The 22819-nt window shown below is 44.6% G+C and overlaps 2 protein-coding genes across 3 annotated transcripts in view; both read right to left on the reverse strand.

The window, feature by feature from the left end:
• LOC119401789 (tyrosine-protein phosphatase Lar) overlaps window positions 1-15274 on the reverse strand; it is a 50465-nt gene extending 35191 nt beyond the window's left edge. The window contains exons 1-4 of the mRNA XM_037668762.2: window positions 15107-15274; window positions 7252-7554; window positions 6798-7100; window positions 3879-4196 (exon numbers count right to left, since the gene is read on the reverse strand). Coding sequence (XP_037524690.1) covers window positions 3879-4196; window positions 6798-7100; window positions 7252-7554; window positions 15107-15254 — 1072 coding nt within the window. The 5' untranslated portion in view covers window positions 15255-15274. The remainder of the gene's footprint in view (window positions 1-3878; window positions 4197-6797; window positions 7101-7251; window positions 7555-15106) is intronic.
• A 39-nt stretch (window positions 15275-15313) lies between these two features.
• Window positions 15314-22819, reverse strand: part of LOC125759410 (protein sidekick-1-like) — a 31476-nt gene continuing 23970 nt past the window's right edge. Inside the window, exons 6-8 of one of the 2 annotated variants that reach the window (XM_049418138.1) lie at window positions 21969-22295; window positions 21450-21777; window positions 15314-15414 (exon numbers count right to left, since the gene is read on the reverse strand). In XM_049418138.1, the coding sequence (XP_049274095.1) occupies window positions 21545-21777; window positions 21969-22295 (560 nt within the window). In that variant the 3' untranslated portion in view covers window positions 15314-15414; window positions 21450-21544. The remainder of the gene's footprint in view (window positions 15415-21449; window positions 21778-21968; window positions 22296-22819) is intronic. The other variant, XM_049418139.1, reaches the window with a different exon arrangement.

A 22819-nucleotide genomic window follows, 5' to 3' on the forward strand; every position in this document is an offset into this window, starting at 1 on the left:
CAGCTGTCAATATGTTATTCTACATCACTTGGCGTTTGGATGTTGCCAGGTTCTGGTATTTAATTTGCAGCTGGTCATGACGCCACACACGCAGGCTAGTGCTCGGCTCGCACTAGCATTTACAACCAAGAAAGCCGACCAGAAGACGCGCGGAGTTATACATTTTGTTGACCGAAGTTTTGCATAGCTTCGACAGCGTTGCACCAGATGTGTGAAAGGGCGTTTACATCTGCATCATGACATCAATGTGTTACGACGCACAACGCCCCAAAGATAAAGACTGATTGCTTAATCAACCCCCTCCCAAGCTGTTTAAACTCTAGACCCTGGCTTAAGCTCTTGACCCTATAGCTTGACCCTAGATTTTAAGGGCTCGTTTCTTAGTTAGACACAATATTAATGTGAACTAACAGACAATAATGTCAAAGAAAGTATAGGCGATGTTATTCGTTGTAATTAGGATAAAGTGTGAAGTAAGTAAAGTGGACGAAAAGATAACTTTTCGTGCACTTTACTTTCTTCACACTTTATCCTAATTACAACAAATAACACCTCCTATACTTTCTTTGGCATTATTGTCTGTTAGTTCTCAATAATATTTAGGGGGTAGGGTAAGGTAAACAGGTTGCGTCGTTTCAGCTTCATATCTCTGGAACTGTACCATATTTGGTTGTTAAATTTGGCGCGCTCAATAGGAGAGTCTGTGGCCTTCAGTCTGTGTAATTTTGTCCCTGTAGCTTTTCTTACTTGCTTCTGGGTGAATACCAAATTTCTCACTGCTGCACAAAATTAAGTGCACCTTTTCTCAAAAACGAAAAGCAGTATGACCGTGAAATTTGGCATGCTTATTGAACGTGATATTGGCATTAATCCCAACCTATACAAACAGCTCCTACGTTTATCGCACCAGAAAAAAATATTGTCCTCATTTGTTGCGTCCCGTGAGTAATACCTTCCTATTCATCATTTTTTTATTAGTTATAACTTAAATAGTTTTTCCAAGACTTAGGTTCCGACTATTCGGAAGGGATTTAGGTGTAATCTGAGAAAATGTGAGTACGGTCGGACGGATAGTTTTCCAGAAAAAGTACATCAAGTTTGTAAAATTTTGAAAAAATTGATCGTAGAAAAACACGATTTTATGTTTCAAAACACGTGCGCGACATGCTCACAACGTACGGCAATTTTTACGCTAAAAAGCATTTTGGTGAGATAATTGCGATCAAAACGTATCACAACATGGTAGGAAGTGAATACATTCAACCGATCTAGCCATAATTATTATTTTTAAAAAATTCGTACACTGAGAAACAATGACGAAAAAGAGCTTGCGTATCCATTAGGAGGCGTGGTCGTTAGCGCCATTTTTTAAAGGGCTGGGAGTACTCCTACGTTCTCGCGAATGCATGGTTGTGCTCCTCAGAGTGTGTGTTATTTTTTAGTAATGAAATAAAAAGTCCCTTTTTTGGATCCCCTTAAAACAGCATAATTAACGTCCCATATGCCTTCCTTGGCTTAACTATTTGTTTATTTTAATTAAGGTTGTGTCAAACAACGACCGGGGCCCTCAAAATTGCCCCAAACTTGTAATGATGTACTTTTACGTATGTTTGCTCAATGTAACTCCGTATTAATGTGATACGGCCTGCTAGTTATTGCACACGCACACGAGGGACTAAACATAAGGACGCATAAAAATACCAGCTTATATTTATCGGCAAAACTGAATGCTAAAGTAACGCGTTAATTGTAAGCAAGACTTGCACAGAAATGACGCTTCATTGGCAGGTATTTGGGTAATATGGATTGTTGGAAGACTTGAGTAAATACACTTGCAAGGTACAACATTATAACCTGCATTAGACTCCATTTATCGGTTTCTAATAATAGAATCGGCGCACATGATACAAAATTTTCTAGACAATTGTGTTTTCTCATTACCTTGCGTTTTCATTTAGCATCACGCTTTGTAAAAGACACATTCTATATTAAGTGCAGGTCTGGGTGGGTTGACATTGCAAATGTGTAGTCGCTAGGTGAGCAGAAATTCACGATGGGAATAAAAAACAATGACTGGTACGAGGACACTACAGACATAACAACGTTAACTTTATGCAAAATAATCTAGCTAGTAGACGTTTGAATTTGTCTCTGTTATAATTGTTTTTTTTTTCAGGCACGAGTAGTTGCGCTAATAGCTGCCCCACAATTATACGAAGCGGAGAAATGCCAACGTAAAACAACCCTCCACATATTCTTCAGCCATTAGCTGTATTAACGTTAGCCGCATTATGTTTCCAACAGAATCGACAGTGGTACCGCAAAATGATACTCTACTTTGTATTCAACCTTAATGAAAACCAACAGACAACGAGCTCTTAAGGCTGTATCAACAAAGAAACGACCCCTTAAAATTCCCTTCTTTCGTTCATTGATAGCGAGGGCCTCGTTCCCACAGACGCCTTCAGGTAGCATACGAGGGCTTATTTGTCAGCTGTCCACACATTAAAAAGATCACGTGCTACGTGACGTCAGTTGGCAAAAAAAAAAAGTCACAGCTTCATCGCAAGGGCGAAGCAATGAATGCGATAGCAAAAAATTGTAGTGTTACACGAAGTGAAGCTGGCAGCTAACTGTTTTGTATTCGATCTCGCGTAACTACAAAACGCTGGTGTAAGAGAATACGGCCGCTCCAGGGAGAGATGCTCTCCGCATTGTCACTTCGCGTTGAGAGCGCAGCACGTAGAAGGGTAGACGAGCCGTCCGCTGTGATGTCTTGATAGGAGGCGCACCAACGATCGCCGCCGCGCCCTTAGATTCAAATTTCAGAGTTGCTCCTCGCGCGACCCGACACCACCCCCCCTCCCTTCGCGTCTTCTAAGGCTCGTTAAAGACGGGCAGGGCATTTCCTGTCTGCTTCGATGACATGCCTTCCGAGCGGGGTGATGTCATCGCATGCACCCTCCGAGCGATTGGCCGGCTTGTTTGAACTCTGCTTCGGCCGCGTTCGTTGCCCCCACTCGCGCGCTTTTACTAGCGGTAGAACATACAATGCGCGGGGGGATCCTATCAATTTAGACTTCATGATGGAAGGACATGACGGCGATGGCGACGGCAAAAACCAGTCGAGACTGTTCATATAATTGCTATCGCAATAAAAGTGTTCGACACTCGCCATCATGGCTACGAGCGACGCTGAATAAGGCTGCTAGGTTCGCATGCACATAAATACCCGCTAAAGTGAACGAGAGTAGGACTACCGCTGTACCTCAATTGGAAGAACATCGGGCGCGTTATCGGAAGGTTGCAGGTTCGGTCTCTGCCGACGGCAAGTTATCTTTTCGCCAACCTTACTTTCTTCACGTATATATCCTAATTACTACAATACAGTTGGCTGGTTGGTCAAACTTTAATAAACGGTCTGGTTAAAACAGTACAATTAGCGTCCCATATGCCTTCCTCTGCTTCATTATCTGTTGGAATTCATTAAGGTTGTATCAACAAAGAAAAGAGCCCCTAAAATTCCCTTGTTTCATCCACTTATCATTGTAAGTCGTAAAAACTGTTTATTGTTTATTCACCTTCCCGCTTACCCCGAAAGCGTTGCAGCAGGGGGATTGCAAACCTTGAAAAAAGGAAATCTTCGTCGCCACTGCACACGTGCTCACATGACAGTCGATTCCACTGAGCGATATTTTATGTGTGTGTGGTTTTATATGTAACTCATTTTGTTACGTTCAGAATGGAGCCGTGAAAACGGTTTATTTGGTTAAAGTTAGTGCAGCCTACGTGTGGAATTTTTTTGTGATCATCAATACGGCTGAAGAGCGTCAGCTCAAGCTTTTCCATAAGAGAATTGTTATTTACGTTTCGCTTACCGTCCTCTTCTGTCGTGTAGTAAATGCATGCCTCTGGCCCTTCCATCGAAGTTCCATTTGAATCGAGATTATAGGCGCGTGCTGCAAACGTATATGAGGTCCAGGGCTTTAGATCTTCCAGAAGAAGGAGCCGCTGCGTTGTCCGTGATTCATTCGCGCAGAGTTCTTGGCTTTCGTTTTTGCCGCTGATGGACTGGTACGTAGCGTAGTTACACCAGGCAAAACCGTCCAGGGGCCCGTTTGGAGAGCCCGCCACGCTAAGAAAAATCGCAGCTGATCGTGACCCCACACTGATGTCCACCTTCGCTTTATCAGGAGCTGCCGAATAAAATAAGAGCACATTGAAGACAACAAGCACAATTGAAATCATGTTACTGTGAACATATTCTGCACATTCTCGCACTCTGAGAAGTATGCAAAGTACAGGCGTCTATTGGATGGAGCGCCTGCTCCAACAGTGCACATATGCGACAGAATAAAAATTGTGGGCAGCTCCACTCTAAGTGAATGCCGGGGAAGTGCAATGCACACCCTGTAGCTGTGTCTATCTTTTGTTTATATTTGCTCACATAGCCCTGGCGGCGGCACTGCCGTTCTTGGGCGAGCGAGCACTGTCGTTCTCGGCGAGCCTCCTCAGTGGCGTCCATGGCGGTAAAGACCATTCGCCAGCGGCTGCCTTTCTATTGTCTGCTGCGTGGGAGCGCCCCAATCGGCGAAACCCTCAGAAACTTTCCGATGATAGGATCGTGACGCCCTCTCTCGGCCTAGCGGTGAAGCTCGGCGGCTGTTTCGCTTGGTACTGCGTGACGACGGAGGGACGCCGTTCGCCCAATCACTCCGTAGAGGTGGTTAACCAGTGAACCAGTGAACCCAAAACGTGCGGCCCCGGTGTTTATCACGAGCTGGCATCTATCGAAGTGTCGTCTGTTGTAGCGTTCGATTTCTTTATGACGACACTTAAGAGATGCGTGTTTCAAACTTTGTGTTTGATGACGTTAGTTTAAAGGATAACAGGATCACCTAAATGATTTTATGGGTAACTATTCATGCTGCGGCGGCTATCATCCCTAGCTATATATGCTGACAAAACCTGCAGGGAAGCTAGTGCAAGTTTCTTCCAAAAGTAAAATTTGTAATTAGGTTCATTATAGCCTGAACACATCTCCAATCTATATTGATAGAAAAGAAGACCCACGTTCAAATATGGAGCTTTTCAGCGCCAGAATTTGATGTGACATTTTGAAATCATGAAATACAGGACGCGTAAGCGTTTCTGCTAATTCACTCAACCACTGTTTGTAAGGACGTGACCTGCTGAATAGCGAGCGAACAGGCAAGTGGATGCAACTTATATTGTAAACGTTCGTGGAAATGAACTGTAACGAACTCAAAGTTTAGACTCGGTTAAGCGTGCTCATTACCTGGGCCGTAACGGTATGCACGAGCGGTTCACACTACCCAGCGCAGCAAACGGAATGATCACACACGGAACTACTGGTAAAATGGAAGACCCACACCTATTCAGCACACCCAACCTGGCAGTGACGCATGTCTTATTACGTAAGCGCTACCCGCCGTTTACTATAGCCAAAGCACCACAATCATCTCATTGTGCTGATCGCTATTGTCATCGGAAGGCATGATAATGGGTACAATGGGAAAACCTGTTTATGTAACACACGTTTTGTTATTAGCTTGCCGGATTCTGGTATTGATCGTTTTGCTAACCTCTGCAGGGGCAAAATAACACTTCTTTTTAATGCATTTTGTGAAGGGCTGCTTGTGAAAACATTAACATAGACTAGAAGTGTTGTGTTTATTTTCTGGCCCGCCATGGTAGCTTACTACGTAAGGGGTCGCACTGCCGAGCTCGAGAGCACGGGTTTCATTCCTGGTGACGGCGTTCATATATCGAGTGGAGGTGAAATACAAAGAACACCGATGGGTTCAGATTTAGGTGCACGTTACAGGACCGCAGGTGGTTTAAATTAATCCGGAGTACCCGTCTATGGCGTGCCTCATAATCGCGTTGTTGTTTTAGCATGTAAAACCCCAGCAATTAATATTACGGATGTTGTTTTGTAGGCGATCACTATTCAATGAAAACCGTAATTTAACAAAACAAACTTTGAATATTCTGTTACGAGTTTGGATATGGGAACACGGAATATATGCCATTTTTTTAAGTTTACATACCTGCAACACAATCTGAGAGAGTCGCTATTTATACAATTAAAAAACCAAGTGGATTTTATGAAGTGTACTAACTTCCACTCAGCTAATATTCGAATCCTATAGAAAGAAGGGAATGCGCAAGTGTTAGGTTGTCTAGAAGCTGCTTTGCGCTGGCGTTATACCAGATTCCGTTGGTGTAAAGGTTAGAATTCGGATAGGTGGCGCCATCTGGCGGCGGCGAGGTGAACTAGGTAAGCATAGAATTGCTACTGCAAAAACCCAGTGCATTCTACTTTTCTGCTAGACTAAATTCTCGGCAACGGCCTAATACCGAATGATTCGCTTATCAAACTTTCTTTTTCTTAAGTGACACAAGGTTAAGCCAACAAACATGTATATAATTGTGGTTGCCCCAAGCGTCACACGATGTCGATGCCATCGTCCAGCAACCCTGTATTCATAAAGCCCCTTTGCGTATACCGGGATACCGGACAAGCTAAAAACCTCTCATGTTTGTGCTTCCTTTATCTTCTGCATGCATGTCATCACTGTGCTGACATGCTGGCTGTGTTAGCACCCTGTTAACACAGCAAAACCGAAAGACGGCTTCTATGAGAACAACGCCACTTGAGCTGCCACTCTAGTGTTTTCGCAAGTGACAAAAGATAACGGTAGTTGTCTCGTCTGTGGAAACACCACTCTCTGCTCAAGTATATGTATGCTATACATGCTTGAAAATCTCACCGTCCACAGCAGTCTTGAAAGCCGTCAGCGCAGCATCACCATACAGTGGCTCAGCATCCCCAATTTGATGAAACGCTCTCACAGACAGCGTGTAATTTGAGTACGGTTTCCATGTTGGAAGTTGGCATGTCCTGTTGTTAGTAACCAGCGATCCCACTGCCGTTACGCGGCCAAGCCAGTCTTCGATGATCCACGATACGTTATAGCCATCCACTGGTCCCCGTGGAAATTTGGGCACATCCCAAGCGACGTTGATTGAATGCTCCAGTTCATCTGTTTTCAATTTCTGAGGCTTGGAGGGGGCTGAAAGTAAATACATTTTATCGGTAAATGACGCGATAAGACAGTGTGTTGAAATGCTATTTGGAGGAAAGAAAGAAAGGACGTACACATGTAAAATAGGAAGAAAAGAAGTCAACTGAAATGCACCCAGTATTTAAGGCGTTAGTCTTACCAGCAGGAGCCGTTTTCACAGTTGTGTTAACTGACTCGCTTTCGAGCAGGACGTTGCCTTCGATATTCTGAGCCACTACTGATATCGTGTACTCGGTCCATGGTGTCAAGCCTCGGAACAGAGTGCTGGTTTTGCCTCCAAGAACAGGTCGGGTTTCGCACTTCATTCCACTGCTTTCGTTCTCGCTGCAGAGGTCAACTTTGTATCGAGATAGATCTCCATTCGGCACATCTGGTGGTTCCCAGCGGATTTCAATCGAGTCTTCCTTAGCAGTTGCATTGATGCCTTGTGGCCTGCCGGGCACTGCAAAATGCATGAATGGAGTTGCGAGACGATTGTTGCTGAGCGTTTATTTTTTTCTTTACAAGGTATAAGTTTATACTAGCAAATAAGCAAAAGATGTCAAGAGCTAACGTCATGTGAGACTAGACTATGCGCTAACAATTGTGTGCATGTTGGTTGTAAAAGTGCGTGCGTGTTGAGAGCGGGGGTAAACTTTGCCATGCTTAGTAAATATATACGGTTTCATTGCAACTTTAGCACTTGCGCGGCCAATGTGATGAGACTGACCGTACCTTGAGCAAAAGTGATTTGTGTAAACGTCACTTGTTCTTCACGGCATTTGAAATCCGATTACAGATGCTCGGTACCACACTTAAGAGGAAACATAAGTGTCCATTTGTATTTGTTGCTGATATGGTAACAGTAAGCAGGACTACGAGCACGCCCTCGTGTATCTTATGGGAATTACACATTTTACACGCAAGGAAAACGGCCTCTTCTGGATCATAACCTTGACAGCGCCTAGCTCTACTTTAATTACAGATGAGGCAACGTCAAGAGTTATCAACGAGCGCATGTGCGGTTTGCATCACGAGTGAAGGAGGGAATAGTGACTCCGTTAATTTCGCCAACAACATACCCTTACAATTATCGCGTGTATTATTCAGTTGTTTGTCAACAAAATGTCTATTGATAACAAAGGAAGTTAACAAAGAAACATCCGATTAATTAGGAAGATTTTTTAAGGGCATCGTTCCAAACCGAAACTAGTGTTTGCAAGGTAATTTTATAGGAATGACCTCTTGCGTTACTGCCCGACTTGCGCAAACGAAAGGCTTCCCCTCCGTACTGCTCTAAATCCCCTGGACGGAAGCGCTTTTACTGTCAAGAAGATATTGGGAACATGGAAATGTCCATCACAGTTCCGAAAGGCAACGAAAGCGCTGTTGCGTTTTCTCCAGAATACCGGACTGATTCACCGTCTGTGATATCAAACGCGGAACTCTTACGTCGGCTGAAATAGTGCCTTTTCTCTTCTCCTCTCAAACTTTTTCACCCTTACCCAGTGCAGGGTAGCCTACCGGGCTCAGCCATGGTTTACTTCCCTTCCTTTCTTTTATTCTTATTCTCTCTCTCTCTCTCTAAGCTGTGAATCAATTAATATTCAAGATATCTGAGACGCGAAAAGGTACGGGACACCCGCAATAGGAGAAGGAGAAGACATTTAATATTTTGTTGCGGTTAACAGGCTTTAAATATAAGTCCACAGAATCTAGTCCACTTCTAGACCATCCTGCGACAATTTGTTACACTAATTCCTTAGCGCAAAACACTTGAAGTGACTCTTATTCGCCAGAGGAATGTGATAGAATGGTGGTACTTACGTCTGCACACAGAACATTAACTGCTAATCAATAAACCTTAAGGGCACAGCAGGTGTGAAGGGACATTGCCTTGTGCAGAGATAGACTGTCCTGTATTAGAGAACGGGCGGACATGACGGCTAATTAATACTAGTTTAGGAAACCTATTTTTATGTTGTTGTAGTCCGCTATGGAGAACGTTTTATTCTCGATTCACCTCTGCGTGTATCTTCTGCCGCGCGAAGTCATTTCAACACGCACGCATGCATTCTAACCTCACTGTCGAGCAGCTCATGCTTTTTCTTTGGCACCGGCTTCTGCATACAAGTGGCAAAGGTAGAGGCGTAATGTCAGTGTGGAATTACAAGCGGTGGCAAAAATAAACTGAAACAAACATGAGCTGCAGTAGACAAAAGACTTCCGCAAGTACTTTCAAAGCGATAGCGACGATGCAGGATGAAGAATGAAAAAGAAAAAAACGGTACTTTTCGGCTTCGCGACTTTCGACGACGCTGAACGACACTGGTGACACCTAATGACGAGAATCCGAAACGAGTGCAGTGCTCGCGCTCGAGGCTTCCTCGAGGTGGCGCTCTACACAGAATATTTCTCGAATAATCTGTTTGTTCTTACCCAGTGTATAGAAATATCGAAAATAGAAAACAGGCCCTTATACGTAGCTTATCTAGATATTACCGGGGCGTATGACAACGTTAATCAGGAAATTTTGTGGGATATACTGAAAGAAGTGGGCATAGGTGACGACTGTATACAGCTTTTGAGGGAAATATACCGAGAAAATACAGTTTGTATAGAATGGGAAGGAATAAGTAGCAAGGACAGCGTTGAAATCAGCAAGGGGCTGAGACAGGGATGTCCTTTGTCCCCGCTGTTATTCATGCTGTACATGGTGAGGATGGAAAAAGCGCTAGAGGGTAGCAACATTGGATTTATTTTGTCACACAAACAGGTCGGCACGATGGTTGAGCAGAAGCTTCCAGGTCTATTTTATGCTGATGATATTGTCTTATTTGCGGACAGTCAAGATGATATACAGCGACTGGCAGATATATGCGGAAGGGAATGTGAGGCTCTAGGACTAGGATTTAGTGCAACAAAATGTGGATTGATGGTATTCAATGATCACGAAGACCATGCGATCTTTATACAGGGCCAAAAAATTCCGAGGGTAAGCGAGTACAAGTACCTCGGAGTATGGGTAAATGAGGGGGATAGATATATGGAGGTACAAGAGAAAGCATCGGTAGCAAAGGGAAAGAGGAATGCTGCAATTATGAAGCACAGAGCTTTATGGGGATACAATAGGTACGAGGTGCTTCGAGGGCTGTGGAAGGGTGTGATGGTCCCGGGGCTTACATTTGGGAACTCAGTAGTGTGCATGAAGCCAGAGGTACAATCAGGAATGGATGTAAATCAAAGGACGGTGGGCCGCCTCGCGTTGGGCGCTCACGGGAAGACGACAAATGAGGCGGTAAAGGGTGATATGGGATGGACAGGCTTTGAAGTGAGGGAAGCTCAGAGCAAAATGAGATTCGAAGAGAGGCTGAGGAAAAGGAAGAACAGTAGATGGGCAGAAAAGGTTTTCAGGTATTTGTATAGAAAAAGCGTTGACACGCACTGGAGAAAAATAACTAGGAGGCTCACCAGTAAATATACGGCTAGCAGTGCGGGCGATATGGCAACAAGGAGCATTAAGCGGAAGGTCAGAGAGGCGGAGAGGACTTATTGGATGGCAGCGATGGAAAATAAGCCGGCTCTGAGTAACTACCGAAAGGGAAAAAACGAAATAAGGAGGGAAAGGTTTTATGATAATTCAAGGGGAAGCGCTTTACTGTTTGAAGCAAGGTCGGGCTGCCTTAGAACGCGTAGTTATAAAGCGAGATTCAGTAACGAAGAAGAACAATGTACATGCTGCGGGGGAACTAAGGAAACGATGGAACATGTACTGATTGAATGTGGCGATATTCACCCAGGTATACGTGTGGGTACGAGTCTACATGAAGCCTTGGGTTTTAGGGACAACAATGGAAAGCTGCACACGTCCGCGATAGAAATAAGTAAGAGACGGTTAGAGTATTGGTGGCAGAAAAGTAGAGATAAAGAACAAAAATAAATAATGGGGGAAAAATAAGGTCATTCTGCCTTAAGAGGCAGAGAGATGGCCCGTGAATTTATATTTTTTTGGTATAATAACATAGATTTAATCAATGTAGATAAGGTATTAGGCCAACATGAAACAAGGAAGCTTTTTTTTTTTTTTTTTCCGAGCCTGGTGGCAGACATGTCACCGCCCCGTTTTAAAGGGGATGCTCATAGCATCCATCCATCCATCCATCCTTCTCGCTGTTTAAAAATCTTTTTTTTGTTTTTGTTCATCGCTAGTTACATTTTATTGACTCATTAGATATCTCGTTTCCGCTGCAAGGCTGATGGGGTGGTAAAGCGTAATAACAAGTGCCTTGCTGCGCTCCTTGATCGCCAGTGTTAGCCGGCTTTCCACGTGCTTTTAAAAGCTGAAAGTGATAGCTGTTGCACATGCTTTCTGCAATTGAATGCTGATCGTTATGACGCGTACAGGTCCGGCTATGGTGCTCGGCTGCTAACACGAAGGCCGCGGTTTCGATCACGGCCTCAGCGGTCGCATTGCGATCGAGAGGAAATGCTAGCGCCCCGTTTATGTACTATGCGATGTCAGTACACGTTAAAAAACACCGGATGGTCGAAATTTGCGCATCCCTGAGGAATCGGTGGCCACGTCATCAGGAAGGTGAGTGCTCGTAAGCGAAATGGACGTTAGCGTAAAGTGAGCGAGCACCTGTGGTTGTGAGCATTGGAGGAGCGAGGGGTGGTGGGGAGATTTCAAACGCCCCGAAGCTTTCGCATTTTATATGCGTGTATATACAGGCTCGCATACAAACACACGCACGCACATACATAAAGGGTGGTTGAATCCCCCGTTCATGTATGCTTATTTAATATGTGTGCACCTCTCCCTTGAAAAAATACCTCTGGCTACACCTCTGGTTCTGAGCAGTCTGCCAACGTTGTGGGTCATGTATGGGTCGAGATAAATTAATTTCAGGAAAGACTCAAGCGATACAGTAGGACTGGAAGGCTGCTTTTGACAGCTGCGTTCATGACTTGTGTTCTAGAGCGTACATGGGTTCACTAAGGGAGTCGATAGGAATTTTGAAAGTCTTTTTTAGCTGAATTGTTACAAGAACACATTGTCGCCGCATGAGGAAATAAGGGCACCAAGAAAAAGTAAGACGCCAACTTTTCCGCAACCAGATAAGTAACTACGTACTGCTTGCCTTGAGGAATTTTTCCAATTCATTGACGTACCACTCACTAGACTGCTATTGGTACTTTGTAGCATTGTTAAGGCACAAAAGAAAATGGCATCAGCAAACCCGAAGTTCGGTTATTTTGTAGTTATTTCAAGTGGTCACAAACAATGTTTTTGCAACTATTTGGGAGTATTTGTCTTCCCTCCTCATTGATAAGGGTTTTCGGGATATCCTTACCATCCGGGGGCGTAGCCAGACATTTTGTGTGCGTGTGTGTGTGGGTGGGGAGGTGAGGTTTCAACCACCCTGTTCGTGCATGCGTTCGTAAGCGTGTATGTACATACACACATGCAGTATTGAATAATACGGGGGGCGGGGGGTGACTCAAACCCCGAACCTCCTTGCTAAGCCAATGTTATCATCCTACCATTCGACACAACGTGATAGCTAAGCAGCTATAGTGTAGCGGTGCTAACTTCGAGGGTAGGGGTTCTATTCCAAGACAACAGGTGCCAATTTCTAAGAGCCAGAAATAATGAAAACACGTGTCTACGTAGATTTGGGCGCACCTTCAAGAAACCCAAGTGGTCAGATTACCTGGAGTTCTCTATTATGGCGGTCCTGATACCTTTATTTCGGCTTACGAAGCGCAGCAGTTTAATTTATTGTAAATGACGCCAGAAAAGACACATAATGCAAGCGCTACAACAACCTAGACTTGTGTATTAACGTGTATAAATCTACTTGGATGCGTCAATAAATCGGTTGTAAGTTCGACGACGATGTATGAGTGAGCGTACCTTCATTTTGTCCTTGTTTTTGTGGTTTTTTTTTTCATTTAAACGTGGACCTACCCGCTTATCTGAACCCAAACATCAGGGGCTCAATGCACAAAGGTTCTCGTTTGCAAGCGATATTGACCATTGCTCTTTCGGCTTCGTTAAAGGCCAACTGCAAAGAAATTTCGCACACCCCAAAAAGCTGATTTATAGGCAGTCTAGCTGGAGATAATGCTACCTGCCAAATTTCACCTTCGTAATGCAAGTGGTTACCTCGGAAAAACACCCGCCAAGAAAGCAATTTTTGATACCGAAACTAGAAAAACGACGCCATTACAGCTGACCGGAAGTGACGCAGACTGCAGCTCGACTGACCGACCGATGCAGGCGAATCGTCTGCTCTTCGCTCCGAAGTATTCGCTTCGCGGCCGCGCCACACAGTGTTTTTAGATGGTAACGAAAAAAAAAACAAAGTATGTAGATATCCATCGTGCTCTTCTCTGAGCAACGGCTGCCCGCGTCGCACCCATCGTCTCGTCTCGCCCTACACTGTCTTGGAGAACTCGCTGGTTCGCAGTAAATGATGCTGGTGGTTTACACATCAGGTATTCTCGCTTCTTTGATAGACTACGGACGGTAAGACATCGTTGTTTTCGATATCGATACTCGGTTTGGCACACTCCCATGTCTACTAAAAGCGTCCCTGCATTTCTGTAAACACTTGTCTGACTGCACCAAAGACATACATTAAACCTAACCTAGCACAATTTGTTTTCTTAAAATATGTTTACGTGCTTTAATTTCTTTGAACCGAGCACGACTACATTTCTGTCGAACTATGCTGCTTTGACTACTGGCAGCTAGAAGCGAGCCGATCAGCTTTTGGAGGTTGCATTACTCGCGCGTAGATGGCGCAGCTAGTCTAGCGAATCGCGGGGCATCGTTTTACCGGCTTTACGTTATACTAATGTCTTTCGAATAGCGTTACGCTATATATTAGCGTGCGAAACACGCTGACACAAGCATTTTAGGCTATACTAAAGCTGTACTATGACGAATACCTCTTGTCGCCGGTGCTTCTCCAAACACTGGTCGGAGCTTCCCGCTGTTGGGTTTGCAGTGGCTGAATATTGAAGGCACTTCGTCAGGATTCAACATTCTTTTCAGTTTCAGCAGTATTTGGGCGAAAAGAGACCGGTCGTACGTAAAGTCGTCGTCTTTGAAGTGTGCCGCGTAAAGTACCACGTTCTTCAATAGCTCCCATTCCGTTCACCTCACTGCTATAACCCGCAGCTATTGGAGCTTTGACTGTTTCGGAAAAGCGTGAAAGCTAGTGCCGTCCGTAACATGCGTGTTTCAGGAGCCCACGGCCCTGCATTTCGTCCTGCAAAATAGTTAACTATTCTGAATTAGCCAGCTCGTAGAGGGGCGTGACGCAGAAAAGGAACGGATGCGGCTGCAGAGAGTTCTGCTCACGGGCGGCTGTGAACTGTGATTTGCGTAATTTCAGTTTGTGTCCGATTTGCCCGGGCACACCGCTAGGGCTCCGCGTAGTCTGCTAGCTGACAATTAGAGCACCGATTATAAATGAAATACGCGACTGCAAGATTTTTCACTGTGAGTATCATTAGTTACCCAACATATACAACGCATTCCAAGCGAGTTCTCTCCAAGTCAAATTTCGCTGCAGTTGGCCTTCAAAGACATGTCGGAAATCACGATTGGCTCACATTTTGTCTTAAGAAATTATTTAGCGTAATATCTTTCTGTGAAAGCGGGCCTGGCTCTTACAGTAAGTTAAGATTGTCACCACCACACTTATCTATTATTGTCCCGAAGTACTTATCTTCCGTGACAGTGGCGTAGCCATGGGGTGGTACACCGGCCATGTGCAGCACCCTCCGAATTTCTTTCTACCACGGGATACAGAGTACAAAATCTCACTCGAGCACACTTGCCCTGCCGAGTCCCCACCTCTGATCAAGGTGATGCCCCCCCCCCCCGCCTCTCCCGTCCCGGAAAGAAATTTCTGCCTGCGCCACTGCTTCCGTCCTCACCTACATTGCCTCTTGCTATCTTATCCTTGTAATCATCGTGACCGCGGAAAAATCAGACTCACCTCCTATTTTTGTCCTTTCACAAAGTGACGCCGCCTTCCCGAGAAGCTCAGTTCCGTTCTTCATGATGTTGACGGCTGCTACGTGAATAGCGATAAACGTCCAAGGTTGCAAGTTGGTAAGATTCGCTGCCTCCTCGTCCGCTCGCATAGTGTGCCACACATGGCAGCAGCTTCACAGGTCTTCACGATGCAGTGCGTGACATTGTAGTGGTCCACTTCACCACCTGCAAACTCGGGCTTGCTCCAGTTCAGAGCGATGCTATGATTGGTGACCTCTACTACGGATAGCCTGGTAACGCTTCCTGGAGCTGCAAGAAAGTAAGGGAACCAAGGCTTACGAAGGCATCATATATTTCATTAGACAGCGTAGCTTGTTGAATTATGTAACATGAAAACTGCATTTGGCTAGGCGAAGCCAAAATTCGCCCGTCCTATGTCCGCTAAAAACTCCTAGCACGTATGTGACTCAAGAATTTGGCAGGCCCCACTACTCAGCACTGACCGACCAAAAATGACGAACTCGTATGGGGGTGGAAACGTATGTGTGACATAAATTGAGCAAATCCCACCGCTCACCAGGGGTACTCTAAAAATGAAAAAAAAAAAGAACACACGGGTGGCAAACACCAATTGAAATTTCTGGACTGGCGTAACGAATTATTAAGAAAGACTATGAATCATAGGGATTAACCCAGTAATAACTACCGGGGCGGTTCATTTCACCTTCGCTTGCTAACCATTTGTATGGAGTGCATGGACGGCGATTTTGCTTTCAGACTGCCACGAGGAAATCGTTGAATGCACAACTGAAACTGCTTCATTGAAGTTCACAGAATAGTGCGATATACTGAACGGAGCACTTTGCTGACCAAACCAGTAAACTTAGTCATATAAACGGATAGTCAGGCCGATTTCATGGTGACGGCATGACCAAATAAAATTATTATAATGAAGTCAATGGTCTAAATAATATATATAACTGAGAAACGTTCCAGCTTCCACATGGAAGCCGTGTTCAGAATAGTGAAGTGTGAACATGACACCTGTCAAAGAGCCGAAACGTCTATAAATTTAATGTATTTACTTGGTTCGACTCTGTGTGGAGATTCATTGATACCGTTAAAATGTCACTCTTCTTTTTTTCTTTTTCTGGCGCACATTAACTTTTTTGTTGTGCTTTCGCGCCCGGCTACTGGAGATACACTCGTTGCAGCACGTCTGCAGAGTTACAGTAGAACTAAACAGGCTGAAGACAGGCCCGTAGCGGAGGGGGGGGGGGGGTAGCCCCACCTCCCCCCCAAAATGTTGGTAAAGTAGGTGTTTTTACAAAAAATAAATAATAAAAATAGGTGCTATTCTCAAATAGTCAAGGTTCTCAGCAAATGCCCCTCAGTGGTCCTCAAAGCAGCGCCGTTACATGTAAGCTTCATTTCCATCGTTTCCTGCGTCACATACTTGCTAGAGGGGCGTAAAGCTTGTTTACGACATGCGATAATAACATTGTTTACTAGTCCTTAAATCTGTTCTTCTGAAATAGTGCTTATTTTATATATATAGGCAGCCTATTTGCTGTTGAGGACAAGGGAGCGTACCTGCACAGCTAGTTGTTGTTATCACTTGGGAAAAATGCACGAATTGCATGCAGCCATCAGTTGTGCAGAATCAAGCATTCTCTCTTTTGTTTTTTTTTTTAACTCTTACGCGTTCACTCTCGTTGGCACATTCCACAAAACCGACTCGGCTGTTGTTCTCGGATGAGCGGTTTCCCAAGGTCACGTGATGGTGTGACTGCAAATTTCCTGCCATCGCTAATGTACCTCGCTCGCAACAATGACATCCACGCCACTCGGTGTTGTCAAAACGGGGCTTATCTCAATGGATTCCACCCTCTCTCTTAACATTCTTGGTGTCAGCGATTAGGGGCGCGCCGTCGATATACGAGAAGAAACGTCTCACAACCGCTACCACTGTCGGCCACTTTTCTGCGTTTCCACTTTGGCCACATTATCTGCACCGACGTCCGCATCCCAGCGGTCGGAGATAATCGTGGTACGTTCGACGACTGCCCGCATTTGTACCCCTCCCCGTCTCCTCTCATATCCCTTCCACTATCTTATCATGCGCCACAAACGAACTCACACGGCCGGGCCTTTGTGAGGCTGTCTCGATACATTATCGTTATCTGTCGCTACAACAGAGGTTCATCAGCTGCGGCCGTGAACGCTGGTGTTCACGTGTCTTGAGTCGCCTGTATTTTGCGAGCGTGTAGGCAGTGTGAGGCCTTGCAGCTGTCTTTGAGGCCTCTGTGAATGGTTTCCATCTGTCTCCTTTTTCAACGAATGGTGGAAGGGAATGCAAAAGAGTGCACAGTACTCACGGATTCTAATAATAATAATTGCTGGGGTTTAACATCCCAAAACCACGGCATGATTATGAGAGACGCCGTATGCACCGGAAATTTGGACATCTGGTGTTCTTTATCGTGCACCTAAATCTAAGTACACGGGCCTCAAGCATTTTTGCACCATCGAAAATGCAGCCGCCGCGGCCGGGATTCGATCCCGCGACCCGCCGGTCAGCAGTCGAGCACCATAACCACTAGACCACCGTGGCGTGTAGTACTCACGGATTCCAGCGCGAAAATTCACGGCTAAGTATAATGCACGTACTTTCGTTTGCAGCGTCTACAGATGGTGTCATATCGGCGTAATATTGACTCCAAGATTTACGCTAGAAATAACATTATCTTTAGCGGCCAAATTTGCTGTGACGTGACGCGGTTATCATGAGAAATTTCTCATAGCGGTCGTTAACTAAAAAATGATATCGTCTTTCAATCCGTGTCTACTGTGCGCCAGAACGCTTGGCGTTTCGTTGCAATCTTTACTGCTGCCCGTAGTAAATATCTGGCATAGCTCTTGCTGGGGTCTTGAAGCACATTTCGAAGATTGCTTCTCTGGAACTAATTATCAGTGCTCATTGGCTGCTGGAACGATTTTTACAAGTCTAGTAGATATGTGATTTTACATTGGCAATGGTACGCTGAAACTCATAGGCCTGTTTACATTCTTTTACAGATACAAATCATACAATATCTTTCTTCACCGCTAGATGCCCGAATGTTTTATGCGTTCAGGCAGACATGGTTTGTCATTTTCACTTGAAACATCTTCTTAAACTCTCCTTCTTCCCTTACCAGTGTGCCTTTATGAGAAAGGAATATTTCACATACTAGAAAACTTAGTAGCTTGTGAATAGAAACTAACCAGATATATATGTACTTTTTATTATGAAGGTTCATTGGACCCGCCGCGGTGATCTGTGGTTACTGTGCTCTACTGCTGACCCGAAGGTCGCGGGAGCAAATGCCAGCTGTGGCGGCTGCATTTTGATAGAGGCAAAATGCAAGAGCCCCGATTTTTTAGATTTACGCGTTAAAGAACCCCATGTGGTATAAGTTTCCGAAGACCTCCACTACGGCGTCCCACATAGTCCATATCGTAGTCTTGGGACGTAAAACCTCAACAATTGTTGTAATGAACGTGCCTTGTTACCCTTACTTTTGTTTATATCCTAAAAAGACTTCAGAAAATGGTTACATTGAGAAATGCTTACATTACAAATGCTTACAGCTTGATTCTAGTTGCCGATATATTGAATGCTAGACGGTAGTTTTGACTAAGTACTGCTGATTTTGTACAGCGATAAGAGCTTTCGTATGACCACTACCTGGAAATGTGATTTGAGACAATTTCTATTTACAAAGACTACTCCATAGCCGCTAGAATAAACGAGTAGTATTAAGCTTTATTACCATTTTTTTATTGTTTCGACTAGGTATAAGGTAGACGTAAGCTTTTTTAGGGGCGAAGCTCCTTAAGGCGGCACCCGTTCGTCCCTCGTAGTCGTCGTCGTCGTCGTAGTAGTAGTAGTAGTAGTAGTCGTAGTCCGTAACAAGTCTTACGCTTTGACCTCCAAGGTGGTGCCGGTGGGAGATTTTTCCTGTGCGTTGTTGAACAATAAAAAATTCGCAGCGTGCACGTTAACTAAAAGCCGAATTCTTCTGTCTCTCATTCCCCATTAGCAGCCATTGGCATGTTCCAGTAGGAAACCTTAGTAGAAGTAGAAGTGTAAGTGTTAGCTAAAAGCCGACTTCTTCTGTCTCTCATTCCCATTAGCAGCCATTGTTTACCTCCAAGGTAGTGCCTGGTGAGATTTCTCCTGTGCGTGATTAAACAATAAAAATTTTGTTCAAAACGCCGTTGATTGATGAAATAAACCAACGAAAGACGCCAGATGTTTTGTAAAAGCAAAACGAAAGAACGCCAGATGTTTCTAAAGCAATGGTTTTCTAAACAATGAAAATTCACAGCGTACATGTAAAATTAAAGTGAGCTGCAAGTCGTCATAACTCATCGAACCTTTAGTATAAACGCGCCCGATCTCACGTCGGTGATGATGTACTGGGCAGAATTCACGGAAGATTCAGGGTTTACCGATGAACCTCCGCAGCTTCGCCCACTCATCATCATTCACTCCGTGGATATGCTGTGATTTTTTTCATATTGATAAAGATTGAAGAGCGAAACTGTGCTACATGGGTAGAAGAGGGGCGGGAGGCAGCCAATTCCCGTCGCGCCAGCTTACTTCATTTGTTATCTGTTGTTCCTATAACAGCAGTAGGATCGCTCTGATTCACAGATATTATCTACGCCGGACGGTATTGTGGGCCTTTTCAGTTTGTCTTTCCACGGCCGACATTGACCTATCATGGTGCTGGACACGTGGCCAGTCGCTATAATCTGGCAGTGGCGATCGACAGCCATTAGCGGCGCCTCTAATCAGCACAGATGTTAAAACGTAGAAAGGAGACCTTCACTATATTGCGTTTCATACACCACGTGCAACACTGTAGAGGCTAGCGTGACTTCTTTCCGTAAAACGTTCGCACGAACAAATAGTTCAATGTATTTACCACCCATAACGTGATTTCGTGTTCTTCTTCTGGCTTAGTAATGCATGAAGATGTTTTGGCCATTACACACAATCTCCTCTATGCAGCTGTCAATATGTTATTCTACATCACATGGCGTTTGGATGCTTCCGGTTTCTGGTGTTTTATTTGCAGCCGGTTGTGACACCACACGCACAGGCTCGTGCTCGGCTCGCACGGGCGTTTGCAACCAAGAAATCCGACCACTAGACGCGCGGAGTTATACATTTTGTTGAGCGAAGTTTTGCATAACTTCGACAGCGTTGCGCTGGATGTGTGAAAAAAGGCGCTTACATCTGCATCATCACATCAATGTGTTATGACACACAAAGCCCCAAAGATAAAGACTGATTTCTGAATCAACCCCCAAGCTCTTTAAACTCTAGACCTAGTCTCTAGACCCTAGCTTAAACTCTTGACCCTAGCTTGAGATGGAGAAAGGATCAAGGAGCTGGTTTTTTTCAGACACAGCCATACGAACTCAACTTATAGTGTAACCACGAAAGGCACAGGCAGCGTTATTGGTTAAGATAAACCCCCAGGACCTGACTATGATAGACCATTACGTCGTGACTTGCGCCTAGAAAATATACATGATTTTTTTTTTTTGTGGAGTGGCGAATCATGAATAATCAAATTTTCGTGGAAGCCATGTTTACTCCAGTCAACGCTCGTATTGTCCATAGGAAATGCACAAAGCTGCAAGTGAACAGGGCTTGGTGTCTATACTAAACAGCGTGTGTGTTGTCCTTAACGACATAAAGAAAAGTTGGCAGACACCGCCCTATTTGCTGGCAGGCGACAGCAATTATTATCTGACGATGCTATTTTTGGCTCATGGCGTCGCCGCACGGCAACAGGAGCACCTGCGCGTCTAAAGCTTCGGCATAAAGCATGAAGCATTATCATTGCTGGCTTGGATAGCGTCTTATTATGCCTGCCGTGTGATACAGGTATTAATGGGTAAATACCAATATTATTTGAAGTGATGCATGCTACACTTCTTGCGAATTAGCTCCGCCGTGATTTCCTAACCGGGGTCGCTAGGTGCAGTCTTTTTCAAATGAACTCATGCGCATGAGTCAAATCGCATAAAATGTGGACCCCTCTTAGCTACTCAAGGATCAATACTTCCTCTGAGAACAAAAAGAAGATTGCTCAAAGTTAACGACAAGTTTGCCAACTTAGTCGGTGCGAGCACTACTCTCAGACCCCTAAGTTATGCATCATCGTCGCTTTACATATTTTCGGAAGTAGTGTTATTGCGCTAGAATTACATGCTACAAACTTTCAATTGAAAATATAAACGTAGTTCAAGGTGCAAGTGCCAAACTTAAGCAGATAACTCACCAACAGCGTCCGTATGAAACACCTCCGTGGTTTCGTCGCTGACCATCTCGGAACCATCGGCATCTCTGTTGAATGCGGCTAGAGTAATGGTGTACTTAGTCCACGGATCTAGACCGTCCTAGCTTGTACGAAGTCGTCGATGAGTCGTTGATCATGATGTGTAGAGTCGGAGCTCCCGTGCACTTGTTTTCCACCGGCTCATTCCGTCGACACACCTTGATGATGTAACCGTCCAATACACCGTTTTTCACTCTCGGCTCCGTCCACTCAATAGTGGCGCTCGTAGTTTCAATCGTGGTGACGCGTAGGTCTTCTGGCTTTGCGGGAGCTGGCAGTGCAAAATTCAGGACCTCATTAGGATTGGCGCAATAATATAAATAATAAATTCAGATTGTATTGTTTGAGACGGGTACTACAGATTGGAAACAATTTTTAAAGAGCGTTTGCTCTATGGCACTTTATAGAATTAAATTCCGTATTTCGAATTAAACTCCGCCAAACTTAAGAAGATCAACTCACCAACAGCGTCTGTATGAAACGCCTCCGTGGCTACGTCGCTGACCATCTCGGAACCATCGGCATCTCTGTTGAACGCAGCTAGAGTAATGCTGTAGTTAGTCCAGGGATCTAGACCGTCCAACTTGTACGTAGTCGTCGATGAGTCATTGATCATGAGATGTAGAGTCAGAGCTCTCGTGCAGTTGTTTTCCACCAACTCTTCCCTTCGACACACCTTGATGATGTAACCGTCCAGTGCACCGTTCTTCACTCTCGGCTCCGTCCACTCAATATTGGCGCTCGTAGCTTCACTCGTGGTGACGTGTAGGTCTTGTGGCTTTCCGGGAGCTGGCAGTGGGAAATTCAGGAAGTCATTAACGTCGGTGCATTAATATAAATTAATAAATTCAACTTGTGTTGCCTGAGACGAGTACTACAGATTGGAAACAATTTTAAGAGAACATTTGATCTATGGCACTTTATGGAATTAAACTCGGTGTTTCACATCACAACTATTACCAATAGGTATTACGTTATCGTCATATCAAGTATTTACCCGGAATGCTATATATTAGAAGTTTCCTTTAAGTGCTTTCAAAACAATTCGTCATCGCTGTCTCTCTCTCTCTCTCAGTGAATTCTTCTAAACGCGCACACCTGACCTAATTTCTCGAATCATAGAAAAATAGCCCTAGATAGTCAACCGTGGCCGCATCTCGTTGAAATGAATTGGACAAATTTATGTCACAGAATATACCTTGCAAGCTTAAATGATATAGTTGAAGATATATTGCTTCGCAACGCTCTAGCGATTAGCAATTTCGTCAAGCTGAAACATGGCTAGTGGAGAGTTGTATTTTGACCATGTCAAC

This window comes from Rhipicephalus sanguineus, chromosome 8, assembly GCF_013339695.2.
Source record: "Rhipicephalus sanguineus isolate Rsan-2018 chromosome 8, BIME_Rsan_1.4, whole genome shotgun sequence".
In the NCBI taxonomy this organism is placed as follows: Eukaryota; Metazoa; Arthropoda; class Arachnida; order Ixodida; family Ixodidae; genus Rhipicephalus; species Rhipicephalus sanguineus.